Source organism: Gracilinanus agilis, chromosome 1 (assembly GCF_016433145.1).
Source record: "Gracilinanus agilis isolate LMUSP501 chromosome 1, AgileGrace, whole genome shotgun sequence".
Lineage (NCBI taxonomy): Eukaryota > Metazoa > Chordata > Mammalia > Didelphimorphia > Didelphidae > Gracilinanus > Gracilinanus agilis.
Genome location: NC_058130.1, coordinates 53,868,958 through 53,886,330, shown reverse-complemented (window position 1 = coordinate 53,886,330; position 17,373 = coordinate 53,868,958). Strand labels below are relative to the sequence as shown.

At 40.4% G+C, this 17,373-nt stretch overlaps 1 protein-coding gene across 1 annotated transcript; it reads right to left on the bottom strand.

Moving 5' to 3' along the window:
* Positions 1-3,561: 3,561 nt before the first annotated feature.
* Positions 3,562-12,585, bottom strand: VHL (von Hippel-Lindau tumor suppressor). The gene is made up of 3 exons (XM_044656845.1): positions 12,342-12,585; positions 8,362-8,484; positions 3,562-5,936 (listed from the first exon to the last, which is right to left on the bottom strand). Exons 1-3 carry the CDS (start codon positions 12,514-12,516, stop codon positions 5,758-5,760), a joined length of 477 nt encoding a protein of 158 aa, XP_044512780.1. The 5' UTR covers positions 12,517-12,585; the 3' UTR covers positions 3,562-5,757.
* Between the last annotated feature and the right edge of the window lie 4,788 nt (positions 12,586-17,373).

Genomic DNA, 17,373 nt, shown 5'->3' with positions numbered 1-17,373 from the left:
TCATCTCTAAAATGGGGGTAACAGCACTTAGTTTACAGGGGCTTTAGGAGAATCAAACACTGTGTTACAATTTCTGCTTCTACATCTTTCACCTCTATTTATTCTCACCGATCACACAACCACCACCACAGGTTGGACCCTCTTCACCTAACACATGGACAATTTTCAATCAAGAAGCATTTGTTACCTCTCTCTCCCACTTTTACCCCTCATTTAAAGAAAAAAAAAACACCCTTATAATAAATATGCATAGTCAAATAAAAGAATTTTCTACATTGACGATTTCCAAAAACAGTCTTATTCAGCATCTTGTCAGGAAAAGGGTGGCAAGATTTCATTTTTTTGGTACTTTGGAAGCATGGACTGCCATTGCATTGGTGAGGGTTGATATGAGACACTTTCCCAAAGAAAAGATCTTTTTCCCCCAGTTAACTAAAAGTTTCTCTTCTAATTTTAACAGCATCTGTTTTGCTTATGAAAATGTTTTTATTCTATATAATGAAAATTGTCCATTTTATCTTCTATTATCAGGATCTATCCACTGTGCTACTTAGTTGCCCTTTCTTGTTTTTCCTTAAAATAATAATAGATACTAATAAATAAACAATATGAATAAATATTATTTTGTAATGTATTTTAATAATATAAAATATTGTTTTATAATATATTTGATACCTGTTGTTGATATAATATAAATATTAATAATATAATAAATAATTAAAATTAAACCATTCCAGTCTTAATTGGTGAGGAGACATGGCTTGAAACTTACTGATAGGTTCTGGGGACCTAAATAGAAAAGCCAGCCTGGGAGGAGTCAGAGGCCCCTATTTAGGCTTTTTAGTATAGAAGAGAAATTGCTGTAGCCTTAAGTAAATATACTTCCATTAATTATTAGCCATTCTACAAGGGCCTTCTTTTGATCCTGAGTCACTAGAGAGCCAGAATCAGCTCTAGGCTTCCATAGTATGATCCTTTTGCTCTTGGGGAAAATCCCCACAGAAAACAGTCTAACTCTATCTTCTGTTTATTTCAGTTCTGCTTTTTAAAATATGATCTGGTATGACCCTGGGTAAGTCACTTACCTGCTCTGTTTCCTAGCCCTTACCACTCTTCTGTCTTGGAACCAGTATACAGTATTGATTCTAAGATGGAGGGTAAGGATTTAAATTAAAATATACATATATACATAAATATATATATACATATATATATATATGTATATATATATATATATAAACTGATCCTATGGAAAGTTCTTTTGGGGTCACATCAAGTTGGGAAAGGGATTAAAATCTCAAAAGGTACAACCTATATCGTGTTACTTGCCTTCTCAGGAAGTAAGAAAATATGGATTGCAAAATGTTAGAAGATGATTTTTTTTATTCAAAGATATTTTATTTTCCCAATTCCATGTAAAAACAATTTTCCACCTACATTTTCCAAAATTATAAGATCCGAATGGTTTCTCTTCCTCCCTTCCCTCCCCTAGCTCATAGAAGGAAAGCAATTTGATCTGGATTATTCATGAATTATCATGCCACATGTATTTCCATATTGGTCATTTTTGTAAGAGAATAATACTCATAGAAAACCAAAAACCCCAAATAACACCACAGATTAACTAATGTGAAAGATAGTCTGCTGTGATCTACATCTGACTCCAAAAGTTCTTTCTCTGGAGGTGAACAGCATTCTTTGTCATGACTATTAAAAATCATATTAATAAGTAACATGGAAACAATTTAAAACAAAAACAAAAGAATGTCAATGAAATGGGCATCGAGTCATGAGTTTCCTTTTGAGTTATATAAGAAGCAGCCTGAGAAAATGGTTGGGAAGTCAGTGTTTCCCCATGGAGCACAGCGAAGCAGAGCCCTTCAAGCCGTCTAGTCATCCCATCAGCTGGGGTCACTCGGCAGCCCCACGTCCTTTGGAGTGCCCATGAAGGGAGGGGAGGCTCAAAGCTGCCCCCGCGGTTCACTCACCTCCAGCGAGCCTCTTAGGGATGGACGTTCACGGCACGCTGGTCCTGGGTCTAAGGCAGAATCAAGCTGTTTCACAGAGCTTCTGTTTCTGATGTTACTTTGGAGAAAACAAGCCATTTCCGTATGAGCAAAGGGCCTCGTCCGAGTTCTCCTGGGCAGGTCACTTCTAACCTTGCTGGGCCTCAAGAACAGCACCCAGGTTCCAGGGTCTTGGTGGGGTAAACTGAGATATGTATCCAGCCTCCGTAAAAGATAATTCTTATCTCCCCGCTGTCAGTCATCTTGCGGATGGCCTACTGGGGAAGGAGGGGTTAAGATGGGATCGTCGGGTCTGAAAACAGACATGGAACGAAATCATTTCCAGGGTGGTGAGGACTAAGGACTGGGGGGATCGAGTCAGGCTTCATCTAGAAGATAAGTCAGGAAGCCTACCTTCTATGTGCCAGACACTGTGCTAAGCAGTTTACATCCATGGTCCCATCTGATCCTCAACAACCCCGGCAAGATGCTGCTGCTGTTTGCTGAGGACACTCAGACACTGGTTCAGTGACTTTCCCTGGGTCACCAGGCTAGGAAGGGTCTGAAGCTCGGATCTTCCTGACTCTGGCTGCCCTGATGACCCAACCTCCACTCCAATGAGTAATGTATGTAAGCCCTAAAACACCACCGGGGTATCAGCTCAGCTCAGACTCCTTTATCACTCAAAGTTTGATATCCAGAGGCAGCTCAGTGGATTGAGAGCCAGGCCTAGAGATGGGAGCCTAGGTTCAAATCTGGCCTCAGACACTTCCCAGCTGTGTGACCCTAGGCAGGTCACTTGACCCCCATTGCCCACCCTTACCACTCTTCTGCCTTGGAACCTATGTATTGGTTCCAAGACAGAAGGTAAGGGTTTAAAAAAAAAAGTTTGATATCCAACTATACTCTTTATCAGAAATAAAACCAAAGTTATCTACTCAATTCGATCCTTTAATTGCCATAAATGGTCATTTTCTCCATCTGTCCCTGGACTACCTTGGCCACGCCAGCCTTTCCCACAGGCCACTGCTTCCTAGGGTTCCTCCAAGCACTTCCTCCCTAGGAAGTGGGGCTTCTGTGTTCTTCATCCCTTAGGCCACAGGGTACTGCTTCCCACACAAAGTACTGGGGAGACAGAAGCATCTGTTTGCCTGGACCCAGGAGTTATGAAAGCTGAATGCAAAATGAACCTTCATTAACCTCTGACTGCACCTACCAGTTCATCTCTAGTCTTTCTCTCATTTCCATTATTAGTATTCTCCAGCATTTCCTAATCTTCCTCATTCCTAGAGAGGCCTTGCTTTTCTGCGACATGTCATATTTGCAGAAATTTGCACAAAGGCTAGGGTCCTAAGATATGAGCAGAGTATGACTGAGGAATCAAAGAAAATGGGATTTTTTTTTGTCCTAGTAAAGAATAAAACAGTTGCTCATGAATAGTACTGCTTCTGACAGAATTGTGAAAATGAAGGATTTAAAAACATGAGAAATAAATAGAAACAGGAAAACAATGTACCCAATAACTATGACGATAAAAAAACAAAACAAAGGCCAGTGCATGGACCTAACTCTTTATTCTTCATAAATTAAAATATTAGTACTATTTAATGCCAAACTGTAGTTGAGCAAAAAATTGTTTGTTGTTGTTGTTAACGCCAAATTATAGCTGAGACAAAAAAAAAATATAATCTCATTAAAACTGGTAATAGTCACAGAAATAAGAAAATACTTTGACTAACAGCCAATGCTCCGTAAGACAGCCTATATTGGAAACAATATTCAAATTGCATGATTCAGTGAGAAAAAAATTCATCATAAAGGGCTATCATCAGTGAAAGGCTTTAAGAAAATAACAGGGAGGGAGATCGATTGGGGACAGAACCTACAACTTCCATGATGTGACAGGTTTCGGCCTTCTCTACCACTGCTGTACTCACCCAGGACACTGAGCACTCTAAGGGACTTGTCTAGGGCCTGTCTGTGTCCTGATCCCATGATGCCATACTGTCTCTGAAAAAGGCAACTAAGGATAAACTCAGTAACTCTGGTTCAGACTCCCCTAAATTCCCTCTCTTTCAACATGAACATCTCTGTCTTTCCACCAGCACTCCAAAATTCTCTATAAAATCTATGGAGTTATTTATCCTCCCAACACAAGAGCTTATATGGCAAGCCATAGGGGAAAAAAAAAGACAATTGGACATGTCATGAAATGAGAAAAGTTAGGAAACGCTAGAGACAAATTGCTCTAGCACTTAAAAATGAAAGGAAAGAAAGTGGAATTTTAAACTTGACATTGTGGTGGAATGATTACTCATTATTTCATTTAGCCTCCAACTCCGTGTCAGGTCAGAGCACAAGAACTAAGTCTAAAGGTCAGTATTTGGTAACTCATTACCACAAAAAAAGGAAAACAAGGAAAAAAATCCAACATCAACCTTTAAGGATTGTCCCTTAGAGGATGTATAATTAATGAAGTTAAGTTGAAGCCAGAACAAAGAAGTTAAGTTTATAAGGAATAAACCACTTCTGGCTTTGAGGTGAACTCACCATATTCCTATACATATACATATATGTACATAGTACTTTACAATACATAGTAGAATAAAAATAGAAATACAAAAGCATTTCCTCAGGTAGAAAAATTACAGTGGATGATTAAAAAATTGTACTTTAGGAAATATGTTGGCATAAATGAATAAGTCATTAGATATATAAAAAAGAGAACAACAAAAACAGTAACATTTACAGTACTATGAAGTTCTTGCCTTTGTAGTCATTTCTTCAGGCTAGGCTGAAATACAAATATTAATAATGCACCTTATTCACTATGTAGAAACCAAGACAGAGTTCAAGACAGTCACAGCTCAGAAATGCTTGGCATAGTACTGTCCTGCCTTTTTGAAAAAACAGCACTTAAAAAAATTACAAAAAATGCCCTCCACAAGTGACTGCCTGACAAAATGAATAATCACCTTAATTTTTACAAGCCCCACCCGCAAAAAGCTTCCCAGACACTCCTGAATAACTTGTTTTTAAGTCTGGTGCTAGTATTCTCACAAGTGAAATGCTATAGTTTGTGCTTAGCATTCTGCTTTTCTACAGCAAAATAGCCTTGCACTATAAACAATCCTGAATCACCAAGAATCACTTTATCATCTCCCATAAACATTACTCTTGATTTTTTCACATAAAATAATTCAGGTCAATTACAACCTGACTAGGTAAATTCTTATTTTCCACAAAGGTAAACAAATAGATTAACTATGAATAATACTGTCTTACGGAGTAAGAACCAGCCTAAACTGAGCCAAAGCCCCCTGTAAAGCTGGCCACAGTTCTAACTTCATAAACCATAATAGATCATATAGTTAAGAGTTGGAAGCTACTGGTCCAGGGTTTGGGGGTACCCCTAACTCAAGGTAAGTTTGCATCCTATTAGTCAGAGGACCAGGACTCCCAAACAGCAGCCAAATCACTGAAGGCAGATGATATTTCCAAAGAGGACACTCATTAAAATGCATTTTGTGATCATAATTCCTAAACATCACCAAGTCCAATGAAGCCAGTTACAGTTAACATCTCAGTTACAGACTTGAAATGTTAATGTTCTAATTCCTGAAGCAATCATTATCATTAGAATATTTTACGTCTTGAGCACTAGATACTCTGAACCTGACCGTAAACAACAGTACCGTGGTTAAGTAAAATTACTCAAGGGCTTCCCCAGCAAAGCCTCAGAAACAGTCTCTTAATCTTTATTCACTTGATTTTCAAGGTACTCCAGTGAAAGCCTCCTGAGGTCCTTCTGGATATCAGGGTGGTCTTCAAGATCATCATACAATGACCTCACGATGTCCAGTTTCCTGTAGTCCTCAGGCTTGACCAGACAACGAACAACTTGAAGACATCTCTCTTTCAGTGTATAAACTGCAGGGGAACAAAACCTCAATAACCATTCTCTTTAATGGATTCATTCATTCGACTGTTTGATTTAAATCTAGCTTGCAAAGAGATGTGCTTCTCTACAGCTGCCAGAAAATGGAATTTTGTACAATAAATCATCCCTTCCTAACATCTTAGACAATTCTATTTAAGAAAATTGTAATTTGCATATTTGGCACTGCCCCTTGCCATACATTTGATTGATGAACACAACAGAAAAAGGCATTTCTGTGCAGAAACTTTGCAGATAAAATGTAAAGATGGACCATTGAGAGGACAAGAGTAGAACCACCACTCAGATATACTAATTGAGAGGACCTGTTTAAAGGCAAAAAATGACTGAGGCTGCTATTGTGGTACCTCAGCTCATTTGCATCTGGCTATTTTTAGAGTAGGAATGGATAAAACTCACAAAATGGTAAATTAAATAAGTTAATCCAACAGAGACTGATGAAAGAGAAAGAAAAAAAGCCTGGACATGTAACAATAACCACTATTAGATTTATTCAAGGATATTAAAGAAAAACCTCCCAAAAGTATTTCTAGTTCTTTTTATGGTAGCAAGAGATACCCATCTATTACAAAAGAAGAGAATAAGCATTTATAGAGCACCTACTATATTCCAGGCCCTGTGGCCCCAGGCTCAGTGCTCTAGCCACCTAGCTGCCTATCAATACACAAAAGGCATAAAAATGTAAAAGGATATTATTGCTCATTATGAAAAACCTGGGCAGACTCGTACAAACTGATGGGCAGTGAGCAGAACCAGAACAGTTTATCCCATGACAGTATGTTCATTCTAACTCATCTGCCTGCCTCTTGACTAAGACGTAGAACATGACCCATATTTTCAGACAGAGTCAATGTGAGAAATTATGTCATGAGGCAGGTGCTAATATACTCATTTTACCGTTGAGGAAAATAAGGCTGAAATTAAGTTACTTGCTCAGCACTACCCAGTAAGGAAGTGTCTGAGGCCAGATTAAAAATCTGATCTTCCTCACTGCAAGTCCAGAAATTCAACATGCAACTTTCAGAGTTGTCCTACTTCTTTCTCCCCATAGTCTTTCTGGCATTTCTTCTGTTCAGTTATCAAAAAATGAGGGGAGAGAGGGCAGCTGGGTAGCTCAGTGGAGTGAGAGTCAGGCCTAGAGACAGGAGGTCCTAGGTTCAAACCCAGCCTCAGCCACTTCCCAGCTGTGTGACCCTGGGCAAGTCACTTGACCCCCATTGCCCACCCTTACCAATCTTCCACCTATGAGACAATACACCGAAGTACAAGGGTTTAAAAAAAAAATTTAAAAAAAAATGAGGGGAGAATGGAACAAGGTTACTAATGCATCTTTTTTTTATAAAGAATCAAGAAGAGACAAGCCACAAGTTTTTAAAGTTACAGGATGAAATTATGTATTTAATAAGAAAAGCAAGCTGCACATAGTAGAGAACTGAAATTTCACATGCAATCCTTTTTCAGTTCTATTATGTATATGGAAATGTCCATTTTATTTGGTATTAAGGTCAAATAAAATAAGAGGGAAGAAAAAGACCTAGTAGAGTCTTAGGAAATGCCTTCTGAGCCAGATCAAGGTCAGTGATTCACAGGCTATAGATTGGGACATAATTAAATGGCTGTAGATTTTAAATGCAATAAAAACAAATTTGCTTAATGCCAGAAATGTAAAAGGATGAAAGTAATAAAATAGACACTGCTCACTTCTGCTTCAGCATTTACCATGGCAACAACCCTGGAGCAGAAAGACATGTAACAGGGAGGGTATTAGGAATTCAGATAAACTTCAGATGCTCTAGGTCCCAACAGACTGGGTTTTTAATGCCTCAGGCAACAAGAAAGCAATGTCAGAGGTCCAAGGCTCCCAGATCAGATAAAGTTTGAAAACAGCACCTGTAGCTCCTTAAAAGGAAATCATCCATCAGCTCTGTGACCCTGGGTAAGTCACTTAACCCCAACTGCTTAGCCTTTACTGCCCTTTTGCCTTGACATATAGTAAAGGTCTAAAAAAGAAAAAGAAAAAATATCCATGTCTACCTAAAGCAGATGCTACTCCCACCACACTGACTGAGTGGAGAGTAATGTGTTCCAGCAAAGACTAGCCAAAGGAGAAAATGTTGACAATGCGCCCCCCACCCACCCTACCCCCCCCAAAAAAAGACAAAAAAAAGCAATGTGAAGACTGAGAAAAGTAGTAATAGAAGGTAGGGAAATGGGAAGTACTAAATGTGGACAATGCTGTCCAGGAGTTTGGTGATTAAGAGGAGAAAAGCTATAGGATGCTACCACCCTTAAGGGATGATGTTCTTTTGCTTTTGTTTTTTTAAAAGAAGACAACTATGTGGAAGAATTTATGGGTGGTGGGGAAAGAGCTTTAAATAAAGGCAAGTTCTATCTTACCTGGGAGTGTGATGTTGGCAAAAACAGGCTGCCCATTTTCATTTAGAGTCGGCACAAATAATTCAGTCTGGTTAACAAGAAGTCCATCCCCTGTGTTTGCATCTCTGAATAACCAAAAATGGCCTGTTGTAAAATAAGTAATTGCTGGTTAAGTTCCTTATGCCTAATTATGAAGACACTAGTTTTTTCCTCTCAAAAATTTTACCTTCACCTGTTAAGATAAGTGCCTCAGGGAATACTTTCAAAGGCTTAAGTTAAAGGTGAGGAGAAATGCAGGGACATTTCCATTTTAGAGACCAGGAAGTCAAGGCCCAGAACCAAGGCAGTCAACAGCAAAGGTAAGAGGCCCAAAGCCTCGTACTTCCTCTCACAAGAGGCTTCTTCACTTACCTCAAGCACCACCTAAACTAACCCTGAAAACAATTACCTAGCAAACAGGGGATTCTAAGTATCTCCTCAAATGATAGTGGACTGAGCATTTAACTTGGATTCAAGAGCCTTAGTTTCAGTCTTCAACACTTCTGAACTATTCTGAGAAGTTCCTTTTAACTGGAGCCCAATTCTTCATCTATAAAATGAGTCAATATTTGCACTACTCACCCCATTAGATTGTTGGGAGAATGGAAAGCACTTTGTAATCATTAAATACTCCATTATGCCTAAGCTGCTTAAATCTATCAGTGCCAGTAATATATACAAGGGAAGCTGCTACTCTTACTCTTATAAAGAATAGGAATATAGGCTATGTAAGCACACAACCTAGTGGGAAAAGGACAATTACCAATTCCTTTTAAGGGTGAATCATGTTGTTTGAGGAATAATAGCAGAGGAGTAAAGGGTAAATAAGAGAAGAAAAAGAAACTGAAGGAGTTAAAGTAGGCAAAGAGGAAACTAAACTATTACTCTTTGTGGATGATAGGATGGTATACTTTGAAAATCCTAGAGAATCAACTAAAAATAAGGGTAAAGGGGGCATGAGAGGATGTAATCTAGGCAGACCAGGTGAAAGGACCACTCTGAAGCTCATTTAAAAAGAAAAGCAGAAAATTTAAATGTAAAAAAGTCACAGAGGGCAGCTGGGTAGCTCAGTGGATTGAGAGCCAGGCCTAGAGACAGGAGGTCCTAGGTTCAAATCCAGCCTCAGACACTTCCCAGCTGTGTGACCCCGGGCAAGTCACTTGACCCCCATTGCCTACCCTTGCCAATCTTCCACCTATAAGTCAATACACAGAAGTTAAGGGTTTAAAAGTTAAAAAAAAAAAAAAAAGTCACAGAATGAGAGGAAAATAACCATGCTTTAAAAAGGAACTTCCCAGTGTAACAAATCAACAAGATGGTAACTGTCTTCAGGAAAAATTTAGAACTAAAACAAAAACAAAAAAACTACTACCCTCCCCTTATAGAAAAGACCTAAAATGCTCTAGTTCTGATCTTTGGACTCTTGAGATGTGCCAAACATTGGAGATTAAGAGTACAGAGTTCTGACTCAATGGCTCCTTTCTCAGATCACTATCCTAAGAAATCTTCACTTGAACCCTACCTCTCCCCCAGATTCTTATCTCTTCTTCTTCTTACATTAAACTCCTAGAAAAAGCTATCTAGAAGCAGCTAGGTGGCTCAGTAGATTGAGAGCCAGGCCTAGAGTCAAGAGTTCCTGGGTTCAAATATGACCTCTGATATTTCCTAACTGTGTGACTGGGCAAGTCACTTAACCCCCATTGTCTAGCCCTTGCCACTCTTCTGCCTTGGAACTGATACTTAGGATTGATTCTAAGGTAAGGGCTTAAGAAAAAAAAAAAAGAAAGAAAAGAAAAAGCAGTCTACACTCCTGACTTCCATTCCTATTGGCTCACTCATTTCTCAAACTCCTCTAATCTGGTTGCTGCCTGCTATCTTCAAGTCAACTGAATTGCTCTGAGTTTACCAATAATATAACTGCCAAATGCAACAGCCTGACTTCCTAGCCTTCTTGACCTCTCAAAAGCATCTGGCATTGCTGACCACCCCCAATCCCACCTCCCCTCTCCTAGACACACTCTGCTCCCTGAGTTTTGTGACATTGTGTTCCTGTTTGGCCATTTCTTCCTCTCCTTTGCTGGACCATCATCCATATCCCTCTATTCAATGGATTCATTCCCTTCTGTCCTGGCCTCTATGGGCTCAATTATTATCCTCTATGCAGGTCTACGTGATCCTGTTAATAGAGTACTGGGCCATGAGTCATAAAGACATCTTTCTGTCTTTAAATCTGGCCTCAGACACTTATTAGTCATGTGATTCTGGGCAAGACACTTAATCCTATTTGCCTCTGTTTCCTCATGTTTAAAATAAACTGGAGAAGGAAATGGCAAATAACTCCAGTATCTCTGCCAAGAAAACTCCAAATAGGGGTCAGAGAAAAATCAGACACATCCGACAATGACTGAACAAGATGCAGGTCTATATATTCAGTAGATTCTGAGTTACTGTCCCAAATTACCTTTTCCAACTGGATGTCCTAAAAACCTAAAACTCAACATTTCCAAACCAAATTCTTTCCACATAATCTCCCCTCTACCCCCTCCACTTACTAACTTCCTTATTTTTATTTAGGGTATTTCCAGTCAGTCACTCAGGCCCCAAACCTAGCATAGGTCAGATTCTTCTACCTAATTATTGCCAAGTTCTCAGATTCTACCCCCCCAAGATCTCCCTTTACACCAGCCTAATTACCTTTCCCCTACACTATTGCAAAAGCTTCCTCCTCACCCACCTCCCTGCTCCAAGTCCAGTTCACTTTCACAATTGCCAAACTGGTTTTTATCAAACACAGTTCTAAATATGGAACTCCCCTCCTATGCCCCCAAAACTGTTTGCTCTCAAATCAAATTTTCCCCATCTTGGTTAAAATGGCCTACTTGCTAATCCCTATACAAGTCTGTTTTCACTGCCTCTGCAGTTTTGTCTGCCACGCCCAAAAGATATCCTCTCCCTCCCCCCTAGATTTCTTATAAATTCGGTTTATTTGCCATTTCTCTTACAAGAGACCCTATTGGGATAGCTAGTGGCTCAGTATCCTGAGAGCCAGGCCTTAGATGGTCCTATTCAAATCTGGCCTCAGACACTTCCTAGCTATATGATCCTGGGCTAGTCACTTAACCCCAATTGCCAAGCCCTTACTACTCTTCTGCTTTAGAACCAATACACACCATTGATTCTAAAACCAAAGGTAAGGGTTTAAAAAAAAAAACCAAGAGCATTTCTCCAGAGCCCTCCTAACTTCCCTTCCAAAATTACTGCATCTATTTGATTTCATATTTATAAAAAATAAAAATGACATAACAACATTAACAGACTACTGTGGGCTCCCACTAATTCTTTTTTTAACCCCTACTTTGTCTTCAAGGCAGAAGAGCAGTAAGAGCTAAATAAAGGTTAAGTGATGTGAAAGTGTCTGAGTTCAAATTTGAACCCAGGACCTCCCACCTCCTTGCAGGGCTCTCTATCCACTAAGCCACCTAGCTGCTTCAATTTAAAAAAAAAAAAAATGTTTTAGGCAAAGAGGGTCAAGTGATTTGTCCATAGTCACAGAGCTGTCTCTGTCTATGTCTGAGGACATATTTGAACCCACGTCCTCCCGACTCCAAGCCAGTCCATCCACCGAGTCCCGCCCCCTAACCCCCATTAACTCTAAGAATCTCGAAGGGAACAGGGACCCCCTTCTTTTCTATTTGTATCCCCTGCCAGGTGTCCGGCGCCTGGAAAGCGCTGCCTGGTACGTTTCCTGCCACAGAACTTTAGACTACGCCGATGTCCCATTTTCTCTAGGCGACGGGGTTGAAAGGCCTCCGGGAAAGCACAATTCCCCAGGGCCAGGCCCCAGGTGGGGGAGGGAGTGACAGCTCAAGGACTAAAAGGATGGAGAAACAGAGACCTCCGCGGCGGGGGGCGGGGCTCCAACACCAACCGCGGTCCCCGTCCCCGCCCCGCCCCGCCCGCACCGAGGTAGCTGCTCATCCTGCGGCCGGTGCCGGGGAGCAGCATCCGGTAGGGCGTCGGGTGCCCCTCGAAGTTGACCCAGAAGGGGAGCACCCGGCGGCAAGTGCGGTTACAGAAGATCACGGATGACGGCTCCCGACTGTTCACGGAGCGAAGCCGGGGCGGCTCCCGCGGCATCCTCGGGTCCCGCGCAGCGGAGCCAGAGAAGAGGGAAAGCACAGGGAGTGTGCCTCATGCGCCCCCGGGTCCCAAGCCCCCAGTTTCCTTCTAGGCTAGCAGCAGCGACGTGCCCGACGTGCCCCGACGCAGGGGCGGGGACCTGCGCCGAGAGCGCTTGTGCGCACGCGTGGGGCGGAGCTATCGGGGGCGGGGCCAGCGGGAGGCTGAGCACTTCTACCGCTTGCTCCGGAGTCTTGGACATCTTCTGTTTCTCCATGGGTGGCTGTTACTAACCCTCAGTCTCGTACAACTCAGGGATCAACTCAAGTCAAGTCCAACTCATTTCACGTATTTGGAGTGCTTTAAGTTTTATCAATAATAGTGATGACAATTGAGAATTTCCCAGTAGTCCCTGTTACATCAAGCCATTTTTGGATGCTCTGGAGCTGAGCGTCGCCCAGCATTTATTAAGCGACAACTTGTGTGAAGTTCTGAGGACACAGAGAAACGGGATGGGGTGGGGGGAATGGGAGAGACAGCAATCAATTAACATTTATTAAGTGCCTGCTCTGCACCTGAGCCAGGCTCTGGGAGTAAAAATACAAATAAAAATAGAATCCCTTCTCTCAAGGAGCTTATCGCTCTAATAGGGAAAGGTTATCAAGGGGAGGAAAAAGAGGAACACCAAAGCTAGTACTCATTCTTTTCTTGTAGTATTCCCTGGGGGAAAAAATCCCTAAATCATTTTTGGGGATTTGTTTGAGGATTTTTGGTCCTGAAGACTCAAGGTTGAGCTGATATGGGGATGTTAATGAGTTGAGGATAACAGGGCTATAGTAGGGGAAGGCAGAAAGTAAGTGGGTCCACAAGGAAAGATAATGAGTTCAATTTCCAGACATGTGGAGTTTAAGATGTCTGCTGGACATTCAATTGGAGATGTCTGCAAGGCCAGAGAAGATGAGAGTAGAAGTCAGCAGAGAGTTTGGGGTAGAATAGGTAGATATGAAAATCATCAATATAGGGGTAGCTAGGTAGCATAGTAGATAAAACACCAGTCTGGAGTTAGAAGGACCTGGGTTCAAATTTGGAGAAACAAACAAACAAACAAACAAAGGAAGAAAGAGGGGGGAGGGAGACAGGAAGGGAGGAAGGGAGGAAGGGAGATAAAGAAAAAGAAAGAAAAAAGGAAAGGAAGGAAGACTAGGAAAAAACAGGAGAAATTAGTGCCCAGAATTTTTCCATAAATTAATTCTATTACTTTAACATCAACATTCTTTGATGCTGAATGTCTATGAACCATGGAATACTGTAATCTTTGAGGAATTAAAGTTGTGCATTCCTCAAAGGGCACGAATTTAGGGTTGGCAAGCTACAGCTTGTTACCAACAAAGATTGTATATGAATAAATACATGATAAAATGTATCATCACAGAGCTTTATAATGGGAAAAGGAGATGAACTGGTCATGTGTCAAGGGTAAGGGTTGTATTATGTATCAATAAACAGTCCATGAGCTCCATTGGTACCCACAAAATGTCAGGAGATATAAAAGAAAGTTCCATTACATTGGATAGACATCCCATGGAGTACTTATGGGAGGACACAAACCAGAATAAGGAAGCATGACTTGGTTTCCATCAGTGCCACTGGAAGGAACACTTACATCAGCATAATTATGAATTCATCAGTGTTTTGAAGTAAATGGTAAAGTCTTACACTTGAGTTAAAAAATTAGGTTCACACATAGGTTGATGCAGACATGACTGGGGATGTAGACTTGAAACAACCACCACCAATGCAACTATCAATAATATGGAAATAGGTTGTTTTTTTTAAAACCCTCACCTTCCGTCTTGGAGTCAATACTGTGTAGTGGCTCCGAGGCAGAAGAGTGGTAAGGGTAGGCAATGGGGGTCAAGTGACTTGCCCAGGATCACACAGCTGGGAAGTGTCTGAGGCCAAATTTGAACCTAGGACCTCCCGTCTCTGGACCTGGCTTTCAATCCACTGAGCTACCCAGTTGCCCCCTGGAATTAGGTCTTGATCTATGTTAAAACCAGTGGAGAGGCAGCTGGTTAGCTCAGTGGATTGAGAGCCAGGCCTGGAGAAGGAGGGTCCTAGGTTCAAATCCAGCCTCAGACACTTCCCAGCTGTGTGACCATGGGCACGACCGCCATTGCCCACCCTTACCACTCTTCCACCTATGAGCCAATACACAGAAGTTAAGGGTTTAAAAAAAAAAATAAAAATAAATAAAACCAGTGGAAATGTTTGTGGGCTATGGGGAGGGAGGATGGGGAGGGGAGTGAAGGGGAAAGTAAAAACATCAATCATGTAACCATGGAAAATTTTTCTAAAAAAGAAAAAGAAAAAGCAAACAAAAAATTAGGTTCACAAATCCAAGATGGAGAGGAATGGGCAGAATATCTGAAGGAGGCCCACGCCTCTTAGTGTCCTTTAAGCTCAATATGATTCAATAGTATGAATTGACAACCAAAATTGTTAATGTCCTCTTGGACTACATTAAAAGAGGCTTCATATCCACAAGTAGAGAGGTGAGGAGTCCAGCCAGAACCGTGTCCTTGTTTAGACCACACCAGGTGCTTGGTGCAGAGTGTAATAAGAAATACTTTATCTAGACGGTTCTCTAAGCTAGAAAAGGCTTGTATGTTACATTAATGTTAAATTAATTTTTTGACATCAGGAACCATACATTAAATAGCAAAGCTTTTAATTAGGACAGAAGAGCAAAGTAAAATAAAAAAGGGGAAATTCTCTTTGCACAAAAGGGATAAGTATGTTCCTCCATATGTTTCCCATTCACTGATAGTAGAGAAGTTTCTAAGACAGTTTGCTTTCCTAGAATTGCAACCTTACTGAAAAATGTCTTATAACTTCATCTCCCAGAAAGCAGATTAGTAGGCCCCCATGCCCTTATTCTGCCCCTAAAGCTGCTTTCCAGGGACAGCTGGGTGGCTCAGTGGATTGAGAGCCAGGCCTAGAGAAGGGAGGTCCTGGGTTCAAATTCAGACTCAGATATTTCACAGCTGTGTGACCCTAGGCAAGTCACTTACCCCCCTCCCCCATTGCTTAGCCCAATACACAGTATTGATTCTAATACAAAAGGTAAGAGTTTTAAAAAATAAAATAAATAAATAAAGTTGCTCTCCCCACAGAGTGGCTGCTGCTTTCCATAGAGCTGCTGCCATCTGTTAGCATTGTCTTCAGTTAACTGGGGCTTCTTCTTTGAAGGAAGATGCTGGTTTTTTTTGTTTTTGCTAGGCATGCCCCTAGCTAACAACACATTTTAACTCTTATTTCTGACTATAGATCATAGGGGCTTCTAGTCATCTCAGGATGAGAGCCCCAGGGCTTTTTCAGCTCTCTCAGTCATAGGAGGATCAGTTTCTTCTCATTTGATTGCATTTCCTGATATCATCAACTTCCAGGGGTTTAATGATCATATATCTTTGATTCCCAGATTTATAAATCTAGCCCTAGTCTCTCTCCAAAATTCACATCAATCAGCAACTTGAAGGAGATGATCTTGATGTTGGATGTCACTGACAACATCTGACATCTTGAGCATGATCATAAAAGGCCCTCAAATTCAATGTGTCCAAAATAGAATTCACTCTCTTCAGCCCATCCCTTACCCCAATTCTTCCAGCTTTCCAATTATTGTCAAGGGCACCATGATTCTCCCTGTGATAGAGGTTATTTTTTCTTTTTAATAAACCTTAGCTTTGGTCTTAGAATCTTGATTCTAGGGCAGAAGAGCAATAAGGACTAAGCAATGAGGTTTAAATGACTTGCCCAGGGTCACATAGCTAGGCAGTATCTGAGGTCAGATCTGAAACCCAAAACCTGTCTCTAGGCCTGGCTTCTAACCACTGAACCACCTAGCTGTTCCCTGTAGAGAGTATTCTTGTTCAGATAAAGGTTGGATTTGATTTCTTCTAAGGTCTCCTTCAACTCTGATATTCTATGCCTTCTACAGACTCAACATTTCAGAACTAAAAATAACATTTCCGATGGTCTAGGCTGGGAATTTCTAGCCTTCTTTTGTGTCATGGACCCCTTGGACAGGCAGAAGAAGAAGAAGAAGGAGGAGGCGGAGGAGGAGGAGGAAGAAGAAAAAAGAAGAAGAAGAAGAAGAAGAAGAAGAAGAAGAAGAAGAAGAAGAAGAAAGACTATTTTATTTTTTTACGATTTTATATATTTTATATTATTATGTTTATTATTGATCATTAATAATATATTTATATATTAAATATATCTTCTTATTTTTATATATGTATCAATAATATATTTTATATATTAATGTATAATACATAAAACATTAACAATAATGTTTATATATTTATTAATATATTATATAACATAATATATTATGTATCAAATAATATACCTATATATTATTAGTAATGTAGCTATATTATTTGTTTAATTTTTTTTTACAAATATTTTTCCATGGTTATGTGATTCATGTTGCCTCCCTAACCTCTTTCCTTCTGCCTCCCAGAGCTGACAAGCAATCCATTGGGTTAAAAATGTATTATCACTCAAAACTTATTTCCATATCATTCAGAATAATATTTTAAAATGTATAGGGTTTGGGGGCAGCGAAGTAGCACAGTAGACAGAGCTTCAGGCCTGGAGTCAGGAGGATCTGGGTTCAAATCTGCTTGAACTGATACTAAGACAGAAGGTAAGGTTTTTTTTTAAATGTATAGGACAACAAAGGAAACCAAAGGTTAGTGAAAATAAAGAAGTATTTTTTTTCCCCATCAAAGCATCCTGGAAATTTCCTCAGAAATTTATCTATGGAACCTTTGCAGGCCATAGACTCCAAGTTAAAAACCCAATCTAACC